The sequence below is a fragment of the Mobula birostris genome, chromosome 11 (genome assembly GCF_030028105.1).
Source record: "Mobula birostris isolate sMobBir1 chromosome 11, sMobBir1.hap1, whole genome shotgun sequence".
Lineage (NCBI taxonomy): Eukaryota > Metazoa > Chordata > Chondrichthyes > Myliobatiformes > Myliobatidae > Mobula > Mobula birostris.
The window spans coordinates 106,921,017-106,945,266 of NC_092380.1; the positions used below are offsets into that span (position 1 = coordinate 106,921,017).

A 24,250-nucleotide genomic window follows, 5' to 3' on the forward strand; every position below is an offset into this window, starting at 1 on the left:
AACCTGGTCCCAACATATCGATGCAGCTATAAAGAAGGCAAGACAGCGACTATACTTCATTAGGTTTGAAGAGATTTGGTATGTCAACAAAAACACTCAAAAACTTCTACAGATGTACTGTGGAGAGCACTCTGACAGGCCGCATCACTGTCTGGTATGGGGGTGGGGTGGGCAACTGCATAAGACTGAAAGAAGCTGCAGAGAGTTGTAAATTTAGTCGGCTCCATCTTGGGTACTAGCCTACAATACCCAGGACATCAAGGAGGGGTTTTTCAGAAAGGCAGCATGCATTATTTAGAACCCCCAGTACACAGGGCATGCCCTTTTCTCACTGTTATCATCAGGAAGGAGGTACAGAAGCCTGAAGGCACACACTCGGCAATTCAGGAACAGCTTCTTCCCCTCTGCATCTAATTCCTAAATGGATATTGAACCCATGAACATTGTGTCACTTTTTAAATATATATTCTGTTTTTGCATGATTTTTAATCTATTCAATATACATATATTGTAATTTATTTATTTTTTTATATATATATATATATATATTATGTATTACATTGAACTGCTGCTACTAAGTTAACAAATTTCACCACATATGCTGGTGATAATAAACCTAATTCTGATTTGCTTACAATGATAAGTCAATTAAAGGGTTAACAGCATTATCCAGATCAAAACTAAAACGGAAAAGAATGACTACCTGATAATTGGTGTCTGGATCGCCAGTGCTCAATCTAACATCTGTTGATTCCATGATCTCCTTCCCACCAAACATCTCAGTGCTTAGATTCTCTCCCTCCCGCGCCATGGAAAATTTATTTCTCAAGTGTGTGCAAATCAAAATAAAACAAAATATTCCTACACATATCACATGGATAAAGGTGCTCTGGATGAAGAGAATTGAAGATAACTGGGTTTATTTACTAAGATCCCCCACCCCTACCAAAGCCCTTAACCAGCCAATTCGATTCTCTCCCACAGCCAAGTTCAGTGCACTCAGCCAAGAACAGAGGACCAGACAACATCCCAACTACAGTACTTTGGAATAGGTGGCACTTTGAAATAAGCTGTTCTAGTACAGTGACAACACTGGCACAACCAAACAATACAAGCAATTCCCCCCAAGTATGCCCTGCCCACTTGAAGTTGGACAAATGCAATCTAGCAGATTAGTAGTTTATTCTCATTCAGTAACAAACCAATGGAAGGCAATGCTAAAACTCTGTACATCACACTTTCTCACTGATAATTTGACTGATTTCAGTTTCACAGCCTTGGTCCAATCAGGTACAAAAGAGCAGGATTCCAACCCCAGGGCATCACTAAAGAAGGTCCTCAGTTTGGAAGACTGCACTATGTTCAATTATTCATTTGCAACCTCGTTAAATATTAAAACAGTCCAAACATTCATGGGCTCATCTGTGACAATTAACATTCACACCACAACAGCAAGGACCACCACCAGCAAAATTATGGGACAAAGGACAACCCTGGTCAGATGTTAGGTTGGCAGACCAGCAAGAACAAAGTCTGCTGGCCCCCTCAGGTCAGCGGGTTATTGGCGGGTTTTGGGATAGAGTTCTGCGTGGGCAGGAGGTTACCCCCTAGGGTCATACGAATCAGTGAGACCAGATTACGAGGCCTGGTCTTTGGGGTCCCAGAAATCAAGGGTCTAGATTTCAAGGCCTGGAGTTTGGGGTCCTCATCTGTTGTCATTGGCGAGACTAATAAAGATCAAAGCTGGAAAGTTGTTTGCATGCACACAGAAGACATACGTTTTCGGCCTTCAGCGGTTTCGGACTTGTTGACATTGGGCCTTCAACTCTCTCAGTGGGCTGTCAGATGCAGGATTCTGGCCATCGAGCCTTGACTGCCACAGTGGCAGGAAGGCTTGTTTTGCTGTTGTTGCTTGTACTGTTCTGTGAACATGTTGGTGCCAGAATACTTGTGTGCTTGCACATCCTTAGGTTTAGTTGGTTGTTAATGTAAACAACACATTTCACTCTGTTTCGATGTATATGTGATTAACAAATGAATCTGAATTTGAAGTAACAAGACAACACTTGGCATTAGGTGGAATCAGCACTGCTAAATTTCCAACCGTCAACATCTATGGTATCACCATTGACTGGAAATTCAACTGGAATAGCCACATGAGCACTGTAGCTCCAAATCCAGATATCTAGATATCTCACCTCCTGACACCTCAAAGCTTTTCCACCCTTTACAAAGCAACAAATAACAGCGCAACAGAATACTTTCCCAGATGATTGCACCTCCCCCAACACTTTACCTCAACCAGTCTAGGAGAAAGCACTCCACGTGCCCGTGCACCTGTGGTTACGTGTTGCATGGGTGGATTGGGGGGGGGGGTAAAGGGGCTTGTTTAGCTGTTGCTGTTTTGTTGCTGTCACTGCCTGGGTTGTTCTGTGAACATTATGGGCATGCTATGTTGGCACTGGAATGTGTGGTCAATACTGACTGAAAATAAATTGGACCAGCAACTTAAGCACTGTAGCTCCAGTACCAAGTAAAAAGATATCAAGATATCTCACCTCCTGACACCTCAGAGCCTTTCCTCCATATTCAAAGCAACAATTAACAGTATGACAGAATACTTTTCTGGGCAACTGAAGCTCTAACACTTTAGTTCAACTCACTTAGGAGAAAGCAGTGCTTGAATGCACCCCACTCATCAGTCTCACACTCCTCCCCATTGTAGAGCGTTTGCAGTGTATACCATACACAAAATGCGCTGCAGTTACTTGCCTAGACTACTCTGAGATCACCTCCCAAATTCCAAGTCACATGGCACCCCAACTTGGAAGTGCATCACCCTTCTTTCATGGTGGCTGGGTCTAGCTCCCTAGGACTCTAGACCCAATGGTATTGTGGGAATGTCTGTGAGCCCAAGTTCACTGGAAGCCCGGAGACAGAGAGATACACACACATACATTGCATTGTCATGCTGCTGCAAAGACAGCAAATTTCACTATTAAACCCAATTCTATACTCTCACCTCTTTTAATCCTTTTATCTGAAAAAAAACATCAGAATCAAAATCAGGTTTATTATCACTGGCATGCGACAGGAAATTTGTTAACTGAGCAGCAGCAGTTTAATGAATACATAATCTAGCAGAGAGCAAAAAACAATAAGTAAATCAATTGAACAGATTTTAAGAACGTGCAAAAACAGAAATACTGTACATTAAAAAAAAAGTGAGGTAGTGTCCAAAGCTTCAATGTCCATTTAGGAATCGGATGGCAGAGAGGAAGAGGCTGTTCCTGAATCGCAGAGTGTGTGCCTTCAGGCTTCTGTAACTCCTACCTGATGGTAATACTGAGAAAAGGGCATGCCCTGGGTGCTGGAGGTCCTCAATAATGGACACTGCTCTTCTCAGACACCGCTCCCTAAAGATGTCCTGGGCACTCTGCAGGCCAGTACCTAAGATGGAGCCGACCAGATTTACAACCACCTGTAGCTTCTTTCGTTACTGTGCAGTAGCCCCTCCCTACCAGACAGTGATACAGCCTGTCAGAATGCTTTCCACGGTACAACCATAGAAGTTTAACATCCTCTTTGATATTGTTGATATTTTTGCTCTATTGTATACCCTCTCTTGCTGTTTCGTTGGCTTTGACTTCCCTTGTCAGCCAAGGTGTGTGTCATACTGCCTATAGAACACTCCTTTTTCTTTGGGATACATGAAGCTGCAACTTCAGAATTGCTCCCAGAAACCCCAGCTATTGCTGCTCTGCCGTCGTCCCTGCTAGTGTCTCCTTCCAAACAACTTTGGCCAGCTCCTCTCTCATGCCTCTGTAATTCACATTACTCTATTGTAATAGTTATACATCTGACTTCAGCTTACCCCTCTCAAACTGCAGGGTGAATTCTATCATATTACGCTCACTGCCTCCTAAGGGTTCCTTTACCTTAAGCTCCTTAATCAATTCTGGTTTATTACACAACACCCAATCCAAAATAGCTGATCCTCTAGCTGGCTCCACCACAAGCTGCTTTAAAAAGTCATCTTGTAGGGATTCTACAAATTCTCTGTCTTGGGATCCAGCACCAACCTGATTTTCCCAATCTACCTGAAATTGAAATTCCCCATAATTATTGTAACATTTCTGTTTTGACTAGCCTTTTCTATCTGCCATTGTAATTTGTAGCCTACGTCCTGGCTACTGTTTGGAGGCCTGTATATGACTCCCATCAGGGTCTTTTTACCCTTGCAGTTTCTTAACTATACACCAAGGATTCTACATCTTCCAATCTATGTCACCTCTTTCTGAGGATTTGATTTCATTTTATACCAACAGAGACCCCCCCAACCCTCTCTGCCAACTTGCCTGTCCTTTCAACATAATGTGCATTGTTAGTTCTTAAGTTCCCAACAATGACCTTCTTACAGCCACAACTCAGAGATGCCCACATGATACCTATTTCTAACTGCGCTACACAATCGACTACCTCATTCCATATACTGCATGCATTCAAATATAGCATCTTCAGTCCTGTATCCATCACCGTTTTCGATTTTGTCCCCCTTTTACACTGAACCTATCTCACTGGCTGCAATTTTGCCCTAGCATCTGCCGTCCTTCCTGACAATCTCACTACACACTGTCTCTGCTTGTTCACCAACAGCCTTATCTTCAGCCCTATTACTCTGGCTTCCATCCCCCTGCCAAATTAGATTAATCCCTCCCCAATAACTTTAGCAAACCTGCCTGCAAAGATATTGGTGTCCTTCGTGTTCAGGTACAACCTGTCCCTTTTGTACAAGTCATACCTTCCACAGAAGAGATCCCAATAATCCAGGAATCTGAAACATTGCCATGGACACATGAAACTTAAAAAGTCAATTATTCAACTATTGTGGTGTACTCCTTATAATTTGATTACTTTTGTATTAAAATTTTATATTCAATTTCAGCTTGGGAAAAACTGAGATGACTTGAGTGGACTGAGTACATCACTATAAAATTCTAAAATGCACTAAATGTCACCATAGCAGGAGAAAGACACAAACTCCACTGCTCTGATCTCCTTGAAAGTTGGTTTGTTTCAGACAACTCACTTGGAACAAGATCAAAAACATACCTAATATTGTCCAAATGTTTTCTTACAAAACAGAGCTCATTTGCTGCTGGACTGATTTCCAAGCAGAAGAGAGACGTCAGCTGCATACAAAGTTTTAAAAGCATCTCATTTTCTGCCAAGCAGATTTACTTACTACCATTATGTCAAACTCCTAAAGCACTAATAAAGTATTCTGCATCACTAAGCAATTTCTGCATTTGTTAAACCCTGCCAACCAAAAACAAGTGCAATATGAAAATCACATTTTAATACAAATATTACATTAGAAACCACTGCACCTTTTAAACAGTCAATTACACAGCACTGTGGGAGTGCTGAAGTGTTAATTACCACTCTCTCCCGGCATGTGTAAATAAGGAGATTGCTGACATCAACACTCCCTGCCTTAAGCAACGAAGCAGATTATCTATTTAATAGAGTAGAAGATGGAAGAATCTGAACAGCTTTCTTTATGCATGCCTTTTCATACTGTCATTCTACTATAGAGTACAAGTTGCAGTCACGCATGTTTAATCGGATTCCTATTCATCTTTTACAAATACAGTTCTTGGAGTTTGTGCCATCCACATGGTACGGATAAAGGCAAAGAGATCGGCTTTATTAAGATTAGCAAAGAGTGAAGTGTGTCATTTTGTGTCAACAACCTAAGGATTGTGCTGGGGTCTGCCCGCAAGTGTTGCCATGGTTCTGGCGCCCACATAGCATGCTCACAACTCACTAACCTTAACCCAGGCCATCCCAACCTTTATTTATGCCATGGATCCTTAACATCAACTGAGGGGTTCATGGATCCCGGGTTGAGAGCCCCTGCCTTAACCGATACATTTAGGAGGAAACCAGAGCACCCAGAGGAAACTAATGCAGTCATGGGGAGAAGGACTGTGCACAAGCATTGTGCAGGCTTTACCATGCACAAACACAAAGAGAGCTAGCACGTTTAATTTAGGCGATGAGATCATCAAACATACATTTCGTTAATCCCATTGTATTTCCTTCACCTTCCCATCAACATCTCACTGTTCCACCACTCACCTACCCACTTGGAACAACTTACAGTGGCCAATAAAACTACTGATCAGCTCGTCTTAATGACATAGGAGTAAACCCAAGAACCTTGGTCAAACCTACATAATCGTACGGAGAACACGCAAACCTCACATGGCCAGCACCTGAGCTCAGGACTGAATCTTGAATCCCCCGTGTCATTCAAATTCCCCAATGTTCCTCCTCTTTTAAACTGATGCTGTTGGCATGTTAGCAATGCAGACAGTGCAATGTTTTACAGCAGTGATGATGAGCGATTGGCATTCAATTATCACCAACGTCTGTAAGGAGTTTGTACGTTTTCCCTGTGACCGGATGGGTTTCCTCTGGGTGCTCCAGTTTCCCACCCACATTCGAAAGGACAGGATTAGTGAGTTGTGGGCGTGCCACGTTGACAACACCCGCATGCTGCCCCCAGCACATCCGCAGACTGTGTTGGTCACAGAATGACATACTTCACTGTATGTTTTGATGTACACGTGACAAATAAAGCTAATCTCTGCTTTTAATATCAACTCTCTCCCCTTCTAAAAATTAGGATCTTTATACAGGAAATAGTTAAAACTCGGGCCTTGGTATTTATAATGGTATTAAATTAATGAACCCACCATTCTGAAAACTCAGAAAAACACACTAAATATCAAGACAACATGGGATCCATGGTAAATTGGTACCAGGACCTCCTACAACAGGATATTTTTGTCAGTATAGCTATTGTCAAATAGGAGAAATTTAGAACACAAGAGATTCTGCAGATGCTGGAAATCCAGAATAACAAAACACAAAGTGTTGGAGGAACTCAGCAGGTTGGGCAGCATCTATGGAAAGGAATAAACAAACTGGAAAGGGAGGGGGAAGAAATTTAGGTCTGACTAATACAGTGAAATACCACTGAATAAAATGGCAAATTCAAAATAATTAAAATCGGTAATTTTTATTCAATAATTTTGAGTAACTATATCAGGATGTGGTCAGCACTTCAAAAAATTGTAAATACACATGTCCAAAGAACAGGTCATCTCAAATCCTTCAGACAAAAGACTGGAGATGGAGCTGTTTGTATGGCCTCTTGTCAGTACCGGTTCCCCAACAGCTGTTGGATACAATGAAGCAAAATCTCAGAGATTCTCTCACATTTGGAGCATCACCAATTACTTAGCCAAAACATAAATTTCTGACCTTGGTTAATCTAGGCCAAGAACTAGATGGAAACTTAAGAATTAAAAGCTAGTATTTGCTTCTATTATTTGGGAACTGGGAAGCTGCATACCAACATTGCCTCGATTTCTGAGATGGTTGGTTATTGTTTGCAACCCTGTGCAGTTTTTGACAGCACCATAGCATTACGGTGGTTAAGTTACTGCCTGAAACCCAGCCAATAATCCACAGCCCTACCTTGCAGCCTAAAAACCTGACATCCAAAACTGCCAATGGATTGTTGTATAAACTTAATTCATTTCCTTTAAAATTGTCCCCACTTCTATGATAAATTCACAAATAATGTAAATACCTGAGGGTAAATAGAAGTTAAAAATGGTTAGGCAGTGAATAGAGTAACAGGAGTTAGCATTTGAAGTTAAAACCCCTTCACCAGAACGACTGCATGTTTCTGGGATTTTCTGTTTTAATATGTGTAACTACAGTAGGATTGACATCTGTGGAGGAAAAACAAAAATTGATATTTTATTGAGCTAAAATATGCCCCATCTCCCACCTCCTCACAGAATAAAAGATACAAAATCCTGAAAGCACATCACCAGGCTCAAGGACAGCTTCTAACCTGCTGTTACAAGGCAAATGAACGTAGTGCGATACAAGACCATAACAGAGAGAAACAAAATTAGGCCATTTGGCTGTCGAGTCTGCTCCGTCATTCCGTTGGCTGATTTATTATCACACTCAAATCCATTCTCCTTCCTTCTCCCTGTAACCTTAATCTTCCTCATTATGGCCTTGCACCTTACTGTCTGTTCTCTGTGTAATTGTAATACTTTATTCTGCATTCTCTTATTACTTTCCCTTTGCACTAGCTCAATGTCCTGATGGGACGTAAAGATCTGAATGGATGGTATGCAGAACGAAGCTTTTTCACTGTACCCCAGTACGTGCGATAATGATGAACTGATTTACCAATATGGATTTTGGAGCTCTCTCCATCGACAGTCCCTGGTCTGAGTATTTACATTTTCTGATTTTGTTTCGGATTTACAGCACCTGTACTATTTTGCTTCTATTATTATAGTTTCTTTCACAAGTTCAAGTTGTCACAAGACAATCACAGTTCTTGAAGCGTAATTTCTGCTCCAATCCCACACCGCACTAGCAAATTTTACAATCCTCTGACTTGAGGAGCCTATTGGTTGCATCAAGTTTCTCAAAGCAGTTCCCTTTTTATTTGTGCAAACACGAGGGAATCTGCAGATGCTGGAAATTCAAGCAACCCACATAAAAGTTGCTGGTGAACACGGCAGGCCAGGCAGCATCTCTAGGAAGAGGTACAGTCGACGTTTCGGGCCGAGAACCTTCATCAGGACTAACTGAAAGAAGAGCTAGTAAGAGATTTGAAAGTGGGAGGGGGAGGGGGAGATCTGAAATAATAGGAGAAGACAGGAGGGGGAGGGATGGAGCCAAGAGCTGGACTGGTGATTGGCAAAAGGGATACGAGGCCAGAAAAGAGAGGGGATCATGGGACAGGAGGCCTAGGGAGAAAGAAGGGGGGGGGGACCCAGAGGATGGGCAAGGAGTTATAGTGAGAGCGACAGAGGGAGAAAAAAGAGAGAAAAAAAAAGGAAAAGAAAAAAAAATAATAATAAGGGATAGGGTACAGAGGGGAGGTGGGGCATTAACGGAAGTTAGAAAAGTCAATATTCACGCCTTTTTTTATTTGTGCCATTAAGTGCCAGCCCTGTCAGTGATCCTCACACCCTGAGAACGAATTGTGACAAAGTATTTGGAAAGGAAACCCATGTTTGGAGAGAAAGTTGATATTGAAATTGATTATTAAATGCCACGAACATTTGAACAATGAGTAATTACTTAAGAAAAATAACACTCATCTCTTATGCCATGAAGTTGCTGAAAACAGGAATTCAAAGTTCAAAGTAAATTTATTATCAAAGTATATATCATCATAACAGACAGACAAAATGCTAGAGAGACTCAGCAGGTCAGGCAGCATCTATGGACAGGAATAAACAGTCGGCGTTTCATCAGGACTGACGAAGAGTCTCAGCCCAAAACATCGACTTTATTCCTTTCCATCGATGCTGCCTGACCTGACCTCTTGTATGTGTTACTCTGGATTTCCAGCATTTGCAGATTCTCTTGTGTATATATCACCACATACTACTCTAATATACATATTCTTGCAGGGTATTCATAGTAAAACAAAAAAAACCCATAGAATTTATGAAGAACTACACACAAAGACTGACCAACAACCAACGTGCAGAAGATAAGTTGGTTGTTGATCATCTTGTCAGGTTTCTGTCAGCCTGACAATCCTTGCAGTACCAAGGAAGCAGTGTATTGATAAAAGTGCTATCAGATTTGATGTTAAGCTCAAACACCCTCTATTCTCGCTGGTGGATGTAAAAGGTACTGTGGCACTACTTTAAAGAGAAAAAGGAAATTGTTCCCAATACACTTTCCATAATGTCTCCCAACCACGTGAACAAAATAGTCAACAAAGTCCGGAAGGCAAAGGTAAAGGTTGAAAGTCCAGAGCTCAGTCAGTCTGGAAGTAGAATGCCTGAAATGCTGAAGACTGAAGTTGGTGAGTCCAGGGGTAGAGGATGAGTCTGGGCCAGAGAATGTAGGTTGGAGGCCCCATACCTGTGAGTTTGAGAGCATGGGGTCAAAGACTAGATGCCCAGAGCCAGCCTGACCTGGGGTTGGAGGTCTATGTGTGGGAGGATAGGAAATAGACTTGTTTTGCTGTTGTCGTCTCGTTTTTTTTCTGTGTTGTGTTGAACATTGTGGGCATGTTGGCACTAGAATGTGTGATGACACTTGCAGGCTGCCCCCAGCACATCGTTGGTGTGTTGGTTGTTAACACAAATGGCCCATTTCACTTTTTTTTAATGTACATTGACTTGATTCACTTGATTTTATGTACATGTGATAAATATGAATGTTTTCTAGATTATAACTGACCATACAGTAAGTACAGTATCTTAATAGTAAACTAGTATAAATAGCTTGGACCACTAATAGTCATAGTCATACTTTATTGATCCCGAGGGAAATTGGTTTTCGTTACAGTTGCACCTACCAAGAATAGAGTATAAATATAGCAATATAAAACCATAAATAATTAAATAGTAATATGTAAATTATGCCAGCAAATAAGTCCACGACCAGCCTATTGGCTCAGGATGTCTGACCCTCCAAGGGAGGAGTTGTAAAGTTTGATGGCCACAGGCAGAATGACTTCCTATGACGCTCAATGTTGCATCTCGGTGGAATGAGTCTCTGGCTGAATGTACTCCTGTGCCCAACCAGTACATTATGTAGTGGATGGGAGACATTGTCCAAGATAGCATGCAACTTGGACAGCATCCTCTTCTCAGACACCACCGTCAGAGAGTCCAGTTCCATCCCCACAATATCATTGGCCTTACGAATGAGTTTGTTGATTCTGTTGGTGTCTGCTACCCTCAGCCTGCTGCCCCAGCACACAACAGCAAACATAATACAAATTCAAATATCACCACAGGATTTAAATTAAGTTTTTTTCTGAAAACTAAAAGCTAGTATCGGTCAACACACATCAAAATTGCTGGTGAACGCAGCAGGCCAAGCAGCATCTGTAGGAAGAGGTGCGGTCGACGTTTCAGGCCGAGACCCTTCGTCAGGACTAAGTTAGTCCTGACGAAGGGTCTCGGCCTGAAACGTCGACCGCACCTCTTCCTACAGATGCTGCTTGGCCTGCTGCGTTCACCAGCAACTTTGATGTGTGTTGCTTGAATTTCCAGCATCTGCAGAATTCCTGTTGTTTGAGCTAGTATCAGTGATTACTGGGATCTACAAATCTACTGGGTTATAAGGCCACTGGATCCTTAAGGTTGTTATAGCAGGGGGTGGTAATGGGGACAAGCTCTGACCATCTATTAAATGCTCCCAAAGGCATGTGCTTCAAATAGCCTCTGATAACCAAGTCCTGCTTCTGGCCTTCGCATATGCTTAGCCACTAAGCCTGACAGAACGTTTTTACTGACAGAAGGGTCAAAGGCGGGCTACTGGCGCCTTAAAACAAGTCACTTCCGGCAGATGGGGCTCATCAGCCGTGGTTGGCAGCTCATCTGGAAGGAGAACTCTGTTCTCAAGTCTCCGCTGCCTTGAGATTACACCCATTCACAGGGAAAGCTTTGGGAGTAAGCCCACAGGGAAAAATCTGGAGCTGGAGTCCCTCTATTGAATTCAATGCTGACTGGCAACTCCTGCGACGCTACTGGTACCATACTGTGTCGGTCTTTGCCATTCTTTTGGATTCATCAGATATGTGGAGATGGGGAGCTTGCTACATGGGCAACAGCTTACTCTCCATATGGTACTTCCCAGGCTCGCTTATCTAGACAGCTAGGACGCAATATACATGGTCAACTCTGACCGATGGAGGCCCTCACTCACTCCATAAGACATAGAAGCAGAATTAGGCCATTCAACCATCGAGTCTTCTCTGGTATTTCATTATGGCTGATGCATTTTCCCTCTCAGTCCCATGCTCCTGCTATTCCCCATAACCTTTCACACCCTGAGCAATCAAGAATCTTTCAACCTGCCTAGCCCTCTTGTGCTTCTCTCTTATCCCTCGTGTTTCTCGATCTCATAATTAGAGATTCAGCGTCACTCGACCCTGCCACTTTAATCTGCCCCAAGTCTTCATTCACCTGGTCCAACACAACTTGCCTTTATCAGGATCTTTGTCCTTCTTATATCTGTCCTAAGGTTTAGTGTTAGGAACATGCTAAGGTTTATGGGGATGGTGGAATTATTGCTTATGGTTGGTGTTGGGGGGTGGACTGTAGGAAATGAGTGCTCATGTTTGGGGATGTGGGTCAGGGTTTGTGTGCGTATGGAGGTTAGGATTAGGGATAAGGGTAGGGTTGGGATGGAGGTGAGAGGGTTATGGATGTTAGAGAGGGATAGGAATGGGGGATTGAGGTGAGAGCCTGGAGGAGAGAGGGAGAGAGGGGAACTGGCTGGGCCAGGGTTTGTGGGGGTGTGGAGGTTAGGGTCGGGGGAATGGGAGTTGAGATAATGGAGGACATAGGGAGGCCTGGACCTGGCAGGGTTAGGGTTAGCTCCCTGCAGCCTCGAATTCCAGATTCACCATCCTCTGGCTAAAGAAATTCCTCCTCATCTCCATTCTAAATGGACGTTCTTCTAGTCTGAGGATGTGTCCTCTGGTCCTAGACTCCCTCACTATAGCAAACGTCCTCTCCACATCCATTCTATCTTGGCTTTTCAACATCCAATAGGTTTCAATGTAATCCACCCTCATTCTTCTAAATTCCAGCAAGTTTAGGCCTGGAGCTATCAAACAAGCCTCTCATTCCCGTAAATATTTCCGTGAACCTCTTTTGAACCCTTTCCAATGTTAGCGCATCCTTTCTTAGATAAGGGGCCATAAACTGTTGACAATACCCCAAGTGAGGCCTTATAAAGCCTCAGGTTGTATTACATTCTAATATTTTTTATATTACGTAGTTTCCCTAATGTCTTTCAGAGAAGGAAATTTGCCACCTTCATTGAATCTGGAAATGAATGTAGCAGGGTTGACTCTTAACTACCATTTGAAATGGTTCAGCAAGATAGCTTCGGGACAACACTGTATAGACAAAAAACATCAATCCTGATGAAGGATAGCGGCTGGAAACGTTGACGGTTTATTCCTCTTCATTGTTCCTCCAGCATTTTGTGTGTGTTACTCTGGATTTTCATAATCTGTAGAATCTCTTGTGTTACGGACAAAACAAGCTGATTTTGTAAACAATGCCCACTACTTGTGAATGAATAGAACCCTTGACTGGTTGTGATGCACAATGAAATGTTTGGAAGTTATAGCAGGCAACTCATAAATGCAAGTATTTTTAGTAAAAAGAAGAAATATATTTTCTCCACTATAATATTATACTTAAATTCTGACTATATTTTAAGAATTGAAATCTCACCTAATGAATCGATGAAATCTTTGTTACTCTGGTAAAATTTGACATAAGCGGCCAATTTTCCACTAACAAAAATCGTCAGGAGCTAAAAATAGAGATGTATTGGGTCAAACTTAAAAATACAGAAGGTCAGATATACAATTAAAACACAAAACTGTAAAATGTTATGCCAAATACTCCTAACAGAAACTGACACAACAAGGATTTGGCAAGCAGCCTAAACATTCTGATATCATTGTGAGAAAAACGTAGTTAATCTGAGATATTTCCAAACTGTTTCCATAAACAGTTTACTTATCCCCATAGTTAAGGATCAAAACACAAAACCATTATTAAAAGCATTAGTTCCCAGAGGATTTTGAATAGTTATAAGTGCTTTCAAACTCTTGTGAAATGTAATTACGATTGAAAAAGAGTAAATGATGGATATACTCAGCAAATCAAGACATGAGCCACAGAATGGGAAAGGAGTTAACATTTAAGGTCAATCATTTTTGGTCAGAAGTGAAGACAGCTCAATCACTTCTCTTGTCAAAGGTGTGTATTTTGGCATGTCCATCCATAACATTGTCTTGCAATATGCTTCACCCTTTTTAATCCTGGGTTTACAACAGTTTAATTCTAAAACTCCTGCCTGAAGTTGGTTAAAGTTGGATTAGAATTCCAAAACATTTCTTGCTGAAAAAAAGCAATTTGTAAAACATTATTTTAGATTAACACTTGAATAGATACAAATAGTTGAGGAAAGGTTGAGGAACCTAGAGCTTTTCTCTTGGAGTGAAGAAAGATGACTTGATAGAGGTGTACAAGATGATAAAAGTTGATAGAGTGGACAGCCAGATTCTTTTTCCGAGGGCGAAAATGGCTAATATGGGGGGGGGGGAGGGGGCATAATTTTAAGGTGATTGGAGGAAAGTATGGGGGGGGGGGAAGAGGGAGAATGCCAGCGGTAAGATTCTTCCCCACACACACACACAGGAAAGTGCTGCCGGGGTGCTGGTAGAGGCAGAGACTCTTAAATGTTGGGCTAAGTGGGATGGAAGGATAGATCAATGTTAGTGTAGATTAAAAGATTGGCAGAACATCATGGGCTGAAAGGTCTGTGTTGTGCTGTAATGTTCCATGTTCTACACAAATAGTTTGAGAATTAAATTGTTATATCAAGGCGCTCATTCTGTTGCTAGCTCTTTCCAGCTTTATTTCAAATAGATTGACCAATCAAGGCACGATTCATGATGACAGTCTCAGAATTTGGCCTGTAGTTCAATTAAAAATAAACATCAAAACTCGTGTTTATATTAGATTCACTTGCATGTAACCTTGATGGTCTCTGATTCGAACTTCCTGTACTGTGCTGTCTGAATGGAACTACCAACCCAAATTATGGAAAAAAAATTAATGGACTGTCTTTTGTAAAAAAAAAACTGCAGAGGCATGTGGGAATTGAATAAATGCCCAGTTAGCATACTCACTTCAGTGCTCCCTGGGTTATAACTAAAAGATCAAAAGAAATTTTGGGATCCGTCCAGTAGTAGCAAATCGATTTGACAGAGCATTGTGCCGAGTGTTATTAAAGAGATTAGCAGGCTAAAACACAACACTGGCAACTTAACAGAAAATCCATTAATCTTGTACACTGTACCGCTTTGATTGCCACAGCCAAGATTATACCTCTCATTACAAAATGACAGAGGAATGTAATTTAAAACACACAGTCAAGGCTATGGACAGAGACAATTTCCTCCGTGCTCTTAGTAAGCAGCTGACCCTGATATCTTTACTTTGCATTATTACATATGGGAAGCAGAACAAGACAATGCTTTAAAAGATACATATTATGTTTGGAGAGTGTCATTCTTCAGTCTATGCATCAAGCCACTACTTAACTATAAAACTTGATTTTAAGGCATTGTAATGCAACAAACCCATAATTATAACTCACATCATGAATAAGTTCCCCTTCTAGGAATCGAACTGGTTTTAAAGCAAGAAGATGGTCAAAAAGAAATGTGTTTTGATCCTTCAATGCTCTTACAATACATCTGTTGAAAAAAAAATCCAATAAAGCATTACCTCTGTATTCAATTTATCTAGAAGATTTTCAACCGCCATTTATATAATTCATAACCAAAACTATGCAAAAGACAATTTAGGTTTAGAAAGCCCAAAATAATTCGTTACCTGTGAGCGTCAACCCGAGCCTGGGAAGCATTGTCTTCTGTGTAACTTCCAAGCAATTCCACCATAATTTTGGCAGCTGCATCACTGTTAAAAAGAGTGGGAATTTCAACACACAGTTGATTCTAATGAAGAACCAAGCACTTCTAATAATTCTTTTTCTGTTATAAAGTAGTAGACAACCTTGGGTCTAAAGTTGCATTAATGGAACTCATTTACCACTTAACAGAAAATAAATAAGCAATAAATATAGAGAACATGAGAGGAAGAGTCCTTGAAAGTGGGCCACTGGTTGTGGGAACATTTCAATGATGGGGTTTAAGTGAAGTTGAATGAAATTATTTGTCAATGCCAGCCTTACATTATTGCTGACAGCTCTATTATCCATGTCATTCATTACTAGTAAATGGGAAAACAAACCACAAACACAGGAAATATGAAATAAAAGGCATAAAATGTTGGTGAAACTCAGCAGGTCAGGTAGCAGCTGTTAAGAGAAAGAATTAATGTTTCTGGTTGAAGACTCCTTATGTATTTTATCACACCTGAGTGTAAATAATTTGGAAAACAAGGATATGGCCTTAAGTACATTAACCCATTTACAGTCTCATTTAGAAATACTAAGTCACACAAAGGTATCATTCAGCCCAGGTCCATTGCTGGCTTTCTACAAAAAAAAAAACCTTCCAATTTCTATTCACAGGAATGCAATTAAAGTAATGATTACCCAGCAGTGACTACCTTCTTCCTCAATCCCAACTCAATTCATTACTCTGATTCCTCTGCCCTATCTTTTCTTAACTTCTTTTCTCAGAACAACCCAAACATCTCCTATCATTATGGCTTAAATCTTTGGAACCATTCTGATAAATCTACCCTGCCTCTTGTCTTGCACTTTCATACCTTTTCTGTGATCTATGCGGTGTCAATTTTTATTATTGCTTTGCTATCTTTTGGGCATTTTGGCTATATTTATGAAGCACAGGGTTTGCTAGTTTAAACTTGATAAAATTGCGTATTAATAAGTTTTACATAATTCTGAGACTCAATTAATCTCAAATTGCCATCAAAGCAACTAATTCCCATCATTTGCTTCATATTTATCTAGTCGCTAAAAGTGAACAGAGAAGGTTGATAAAATACATTGTTGTGTTATTTATCTTTTTAAATTGGTTTCAATGAATTAGTTGGTACACTTGAAAACTAGATCAAAAGTTTGCTTCAGTGCACAATCACTCTGCTCCTTTTGGAGAGTAACCATGCCTCATAATTCATTGGGCAAGCATCTGTAAGTGTGTAGTAGTTCGCCCTTTAGACACAGCTATAAGGCTGCTTTCCTGTATACTTAAAGGCTCATTCTGAGTCACATCCTATAACATACAGCTAATTCATACTTCATTGTGACATACAAATATTTTAACTTTTTCTTTCAAAGTTAATAGGTTTTTCAGCTGCTTCACAAAGGAAAAAGAAACTGCCTTTTCTGTTGATTAAAAGCTTTTCTTTAAAAAGGACAGATTTGTCTTCTGTCAGAACCACTATGTTGATGCACCAAATTTGTCATAATCTACTAGAGTTGCAGTTTTAGAGTGCCTCTAACAACAGTAGATCTAAACACCAATGATTCTAACACTGCAGATCATAACAAGCTATGGAAGTTTAACATACAATTTTAGAATCACTAGTGCTTGGATCTACAACGTTTTATATTCTTTAGTTTTGAAGTTAAGACAGTGATCGAAAATTATAATTTCAAAAACAAAAACATCGCACAAGTTGTTGCATTGTCCTAGCAAGAATGATACAGCACAGGAGGATGTCATTCACCCCATACCTGTTCCATTCTCTGTCTTCCCTTTCTCCTTATCCAAAGTACAAGAAACTACAAATGGAGCAGTTTATGACCAATGGCAGAATGTGAAACACGTTTGGAAACCTAATGGCTTGCTAATTTTATTCATTTAAGGGACTGATTAGTAGAAAATTGCCTTGAAAGATCTAGCATGAATTTATGAACTAGTGCACGTGTAGCACCTCCCCTTCCTGAAGTCAATGACCAGCTCTTCTGTTTTATTATCGAGGGAAAGGCTGTTCTCATAACACCATATTCCTAAGCTCTCTATCTCCTTCCTGTACTTGAACTCATTGTTATTTCAGATACGGACCACTACAGTGGTATCATCTGCAAACTTGTAGATGGAACCGGAGCAGAATCTGGCCGCACAGTCATGAGTGTCCAGGGAGTAGAGTTGGGGCTGAGCATGCAGCCTTTTGGAGGACCAGAATAATTGTGGCAGAGGCGTTGCTGCATATCCTTACTGATTGCAGTCTGTCGTTCAGAAAGCCAAAAATCTAATTACAGAATGAGGCATTAACTCCTAGGGTCTGGAGCTTGGTGATGAGTTTACTTGGAAGATAGCAATGAAGGCAGAACTGTAGTTAATAAACAGTAGTAGAATGTATGTGGCTTTACTATCCAGATGCTCCACAGATGAGTGCTGATGGCATCTGCCATAGATCCGTTTCAGCAGTAGGCAAATTGCACTGAATTGATTAGCTCTGACAAAAAGTTGCCTGATATTATGTAAACAACAATGTGCTCATAGCCACAAATCAATCACAAATTGATGATCTAGTTGCAGAGGAAGGTGTTAATTCCTGGGTCTTGGCGTTTTAATAATGAGAGCTAAAGGGGCCTTGGCTTTATGTTACATCCACAGAAAGAAATGTTCTCTTCAGCATGTCACTGGGAGATTCAGCTCAAGTGCCAGGAATGGAAGCTGAACCTGTACCTCGGTAACACGGAGCTATGATGGTGTGGCCATTACAGAGACTTGGATGGCTCAGGGGCAGGAAAGTTTACACAGAGTGCCAGGCTTCAGATGTTTCAGAAAGGACAGGGAGGTGGGGGTGTGGCACTGCTGATCAGATAGTGTCACGGCTGCAGTAAAGGAGGAAGTCATGGAGGGATTGTCTACTGAGTCTCTGTGGGTGGAAGTTAGAAACAGGAAGGGGTCAATAGCTCTACTGGGTGCTTTTTTATAGACCACCCACTAGTAACAGGGACATCGAGGAGCAGATAGGGAGACAGATTCTGGAAAGGTGTAATAACAACAGGATCGTCATGCAGGCAGATCTCCCTACAGCAAGGGGTTTAGATGGGGTGGAGTTCGTTAGGTGTTTTTAGGAAGGTTTCCTGACACAATATGTACAAGAGGAGAGGCTGTACTTGATCTGGTATTGGGAAATGAACTTGGTTAGGTGTCAGGTCTCTCAGTAGGAGAGCATGTTGGAGATAGTGATCACAATTCTATCTCCTTTACCAGAGCATTGTAGAGGGATAGCAGCAGATAAGTTAGGAAAGTGTTTAATTGGAGCAAGGGGAAATATGAAGCTATCAGGCAGAAACTTGGAAGCATAAACTGGGAACAGAAGTTCTCAGGGAAATGTACGGCAGAAATGTGGCAAATGTTCAGGGGGTACTTGCATGGCGTTCTACATAGGTACGTTCCAATGAGACAGGGAAAGGATGGTAGGGTACAGGAACTGTGGTGTACAAAGGATGTTGAAAATCTAGTCAAGAAGAAAAGGTTCAAAAAAAAAACAACTAGGTAATGATAGAGATCTACAAGATTATAAGGCTAGCAGGAAGGAGTTTAAGAATAAAATTAAGAAAGCCAGAAGGGGCCATGAAAAGGCATTGGTGAACAGGATTAAAGAAAACCAACCCCAAGGCATTCCACAAGTATGGCAAGAGCAAGAGGATAAGATGTGAGAGAATAGGACCAATCAAGTATGACAGTGGGAAAATGTGTACACAACTGGAGGAGATAGAAACATAAAAAATAGGTGCAGGAGTAGGTCATTCGGCCCTTCGAGCCTGCACCGCCATTTATTATGATCATGGCTGATCATCCAACTCAGAACCCCGCCCCAGCCTTCCCTCCATACCCCCTGATCCCAGTAGCCACAAGGGCCATATCTAACTCCCTCTTAAATATAGCCAATGAACTGGCCTCAACTGTTTCCTGTGGCAGAGAATTCCACAGATTCACCACTCTCTGTGTGAAGAAGTTTTTCCTAATCTCGGTCCTAAAAGGCTTCCCCTTTATCCTCAAACTGTGACCCCTCGTTCTGGACTTCCCCAACATCGGGAACAATCTTCCTGCATCTAGCCTGTCCAATCCCTTTAGGATTTTATACGTTTCAATCAGATCCCCCCTCAATCTTCTAAATTCCAACGAGTACAAGCCCAGTTCATCCAGTCTTTCTTCATATGAAAGTCCTGCCATCCCAGGAATCAATCTGGTGAACCTTCTTTGTACTCCCTCTATGGCAAGGATGTCTTTCCTCAGATTAGGGGACCAAAACTGCACACAATACTCCAGGTGTGGTCTCACCAAGGCCTTGTACAACTGCAGTAGTACCTCCCTGCTCCTGTACTCGAATTCTCTCGCTATAAATGCCAGCATACCATTCGCCTTTTTCACCGCCTGCTGTACCTGCATGCCCACTTACAATGACTGGTGTATAATGACACCCAGGTCTCGTTGCACCTCCCCTTTTCCTAATTGGCCACCATTCAGATAATAATCTGTTTTCCTATTTTTGCCACCAAAGTGGATAACTTCACATTTATCCACATTAAATTGCATCTGCCATGAATTTGCCCACTCACCCAACCTATCCAAGTCACTCTGCATCCTCTTCACAGCTAACACTGCCACCCAGCTTCGTGTCATCCGCAAACTTGGAGATGCTGCATTTAATTCCCTCATCCAAGTCATTAATATATATTGTAAACAACTGGGGTCCCAGCACTGAGCCTTGCGGTACCCCACTAGTCATCGCCTGCCATTCTGAAAAGGTCCCATTTATTCCCACTCTTTGCTTCCTGTCTGCTAACCAATTCTCCATCCACATCAATACCTTACCCCCAATACCGTGTGCTTTAAGTTTGCAGAGGTACTTAATGAATACTTTGCTTCAGTATTCACTACGGAAAAGGATCTTGGGAGGAGATTGCTGAGCCTCTGGCAATGATCTTTGCACCATCAATGGGGACGGGAGGGGCTCCAGAGGATTGGAGGGTTGCAGATGTTGTTCCTTATTCAAGAAAAGGAGTAAAGATAGCCCAGGAAATTACAGACCAGTGAGTCTTACTTCAGTGGTTGGTAAGTAGATGGAGAAGATCCTGAGAAGCAGGATTTATGAACATTTGGAGAGGCATAATATGATTAGGAATAGTCAGCATGGCTTTGTCAAAGGCAGGTGTGCCTTATGTGCCTGATTGAATTTTTTGAAGATGTGACTAAATACATTGATCAATGCAGAGCAGTAGATGTAGTGTATATGGATTTCAGCAGGGCATTTGATAAGATACATGTCAGGATTATTGAGAAAGTAAGGAGGCATGGGATCCAAGGGGACATTGCTTTGTGGGTCCAGAATTGGCCTGCCCACAGAAGGCAAAGAGTGGTTGTAGACGGGACATATTCTGCATGGAGGTCGGTGACCAGTGGTGTGCCTCAGGGATCAGTTCTTGGACCCCCACTCTTCGTAATTTTTATAAATAACCTGGATGAGGAAGTGGATGGATGGATTAGTAAATTTGCTGATGACACAGAGGTTGGGGGTGTTGTGGATAATGTGGAGGGCTGTCAGAGGATACAGTGGGACATCGATAGGATGCAAAACTGGGCTGAGAAGTGGCAGATGGAGTTCAATCCAGTTAAGTGTGAGGTGGTTCATTTTGGTAGGTCAAATATGCAGGCAGAATATAGTATTAACGATAAGACTCTTGGCAGTGTGGAGGATCAGAGGGATCTTGGGGTCCGAGTCCATAGGACACTCAAAGCTGCTGCGCTGGTCCACTTTGTGGTTAAGAAGGCATACGGTGTATTGACCTTCATTAACCGTGGGACTGAGATTAAGAACCAAGAGGTAATGTTGCAGCTATATAGGACTCTGGTCAGACCCCACTTGGAGTACTGTGCTCAGTTCTGGTCACCTCATTACAGGAAAGATGTGGAAACTATAGAAAGGGTGCAGAGAAGATATACAAGGATGTTGCCTGGATTGGGGAGCATGCTTTACGAGAACTTGGCCTTTCCTCCTTGGAGTGGCGGGGGATGGAAGGTGACCTGATAGAGGTGTATATGAGAGGCACTGATCGTGTGGATAGTCAGAGGCTTTTTCCCAGGGCTGAAATGGCTAACACGAGAAGGCACAGTTTTAAGGTGTTTAGAAGTAGATACGGAGGAGATGTCAGGGGTAAGTTTTTTTTAATGCAGAGAGTGGTGAGTGCGTGGAATGGACTGCCAGGAACGGTGGTGGAGGCGGATACAATAGGGTCTTTTAAGAGACTCCTGGATAGGTACATGGAGCTTAGAAAAATAGAGGGCCATGGGTATCCCTAGGTAATTTCTAAAGTAAGTACATGTTCGGTACAGCATTGTAGGCCAAAGGGCCTGTATTGTGCTGTAGATCTTCTATGTTTCTATTAAGTCAGGGCAATAGAAGCATTAAAAAAAAGCTTTTGAAGGAAGACAAGTTCAAATCTTTAAAATAAAACAGCTCAAAAATGTGCTTCATATTTGATTTGTAAACAAACATACCTACTAAGGGACTGATCTACACTCCTTTGGTCAGGCACAAAGTTCCTATATGATCTGCAGTAAGATATTCTGGCGCACGTTCAAACAAAGCAATGCAACTTGGGCATGAGATGACAGTGATAAGTAGCTCAAGTCTGCTCCTATTTCAAGCCTTTGATGTACAACAGTGTTATAACACCACATGCTGTGCTACACAGTACATAATGAAATATAGAATCAAAAATTGAAATACTAAATAAACATTACTTCCAGAATTTCTACCTTGAGTATATAGAGATTAATTGCCACTGGGTCATTAAGTTCAACAGTTAGAGATTCTGTTCTGATTTAGGTTTATTTTGAGCATGCAGATGTTGTGAACTTATTGAAAGCAAGACTTTCAGCTGTTTATCTATCCCCTAAAACATTGACTAAGGATACAACTTTCCCAGTTGCTACAATTTATCTTTTGTGAACTACCATATTTTATCGACTGATGAAAACAATTAAGCCATTTTCTTTTTTAATATACAGCCTTGTCTTTCCTGGTGAAGGGTCTCAGCCTGAAACATCGACTGTTTATTCCTTTCCATAGATGCAGCCTGACCTGCTGAATTCCTCCAGCAGTTTGTATGTGTTACTCTAGATTTCCAGCATTTACAGAATCACGTGGTTGTCTTCTAACTTTCCCTGTTTAGCCTCTAGGTGACATGTTGGAAAGTGGGTGGGTACTGTTTATTCTCAGGCCTGCCAATCCACCTCCACAGCTCCGTAAAGCTCACATTAGTGGGGAAAGTACAACGTAAGGAAGATGTTACCTTGTGTCAAATTCTTTTTGCCTTGTGATAAACCTCCTGTTGCAGTAACTGTCCACTCATTAGACTTTATACAAACTGATTCTATGTACATGAAGTGACACTAGGTGATGTATATTTAGTTGTGGTGGGGTGGGGTGGATTAGCCTGAAGGATTGGGGAAGTAAATGTTTTTGAGTTTAGTGGTCTTGACGTGGTTGCTGCAAAGCCTCTGCCCTAATGGGAGTGGGACAAACAGTCCATAGGAAGGATATACTTTATCAAGAGCCTAGATTTGGACACAATATTCCAGATGCAGTCTTACTAAAGCTCCAGTTAATTGGAACAAGTAGTGTTTCTAATATTCTACTGAAATCCTGTGAATTTGAACGCATCTTCTATTCTGAAATCTCTAAGACTGTGCTCTATCAGCTAGGCTGGAGTGAAAGATACACATGTTGGCTCAGAACTAAGAACATGGAACCAATCAGGGAGTACAAGAGCATTTGGAAAGATGAAATCTGTACTATAGGTAAAGGCTGTAGTTATAATGTGCTATAGCAGGGGCTTCACAACCCAGTAAGTTTGAAATAAAGGAAGGTAAATAATTGCCCTTGTTTGTAGTCCTGATTACTCCTACTTAACAAGCATCTGTAAAACTCAACACTTTCAAATTATCCCAAACCTCAGTTTTTGAAGAGAGAAATTTAGATTTTCAGTGGCTTTTGCCACTTGGCATCATCGTTGAATGACCTGGATATGAGCAAGGATGAAATTCAGAAATACAGAAGACAGTCTTAAACAGCAGCAGTGTTTTATCGTGACCCAAGGGAAACTTTGGCAGTTATGACATCCAGACACAAGGCAAACGGTGCAAAGAGGGGTAACTTGAGTGTTTTAATTGTTTCCTGTCAAAGGCTCAGCGCATAATCTGTCACCATATTAATAGCCTTTACATTTACTGGAGTTATGTTATAGACACATTGAGCAGAACCCTTCAAGCAGTAGAATGCAAGCCCAGTCAATCAAGATATAGCAGTTAGTGCCCGAGTATTCCTTTGTTGCTAATTTGTTTAATTGTTCAGCAGAAAATGCAGGAGGACCAAGAGCAGGACATCCAGTCCCCAGTGACTACTCAGTCATTTATTTCAATAAAGACTCTGTATTAGAACTCTATTTAACTTCAACTACCTCAAAAAAGTTAAGTGCACATTTAATGTTTATTTATTTTATTTAGCGATACAGTGTGAAACAGGCCTTTCTGGCCCTGCAACCTATTTAACCCCAGCCTAATTACAGGACAATTTACAATTACCAATTAATTGGTACGTCTTTGGACTGTGGGAGGAAACCC

At 41.4% G+C, this 24,250-nt stretch overlaps 1 protein-coding gene across 1 annotated transcript in view; it reads right to left on the bottom strand.

Moving 5' to 3' along the window:
- The window catches only part of eif3m (eukaryotic translation initiation factor 3, subunit M), a 43,300-nt gene that overhangs the window by 4,418 nt on the left and 14,632 nt on the right, over positions 1–24,250 (bottom strand). The window contains exons 6-8 of the mRNA XM_072272807.1: positions 15,510–15,593; positions 15,271–15,370; positions 13,332–13,413 (exon numbers count right to left, since the gene is read on the bottom strand). Of these exons, the coding sequence (XP_072128908.1) occupies positions 13,332–13,413; positions 15,271–15,370; positions 15,510–15,593 (266 nt within the window). The remainder of the gene's footprint in view (positions 1–13,331; positions 13,414–15,270; positions 15,371–15,509; positions 15,594–24,250) is intronic.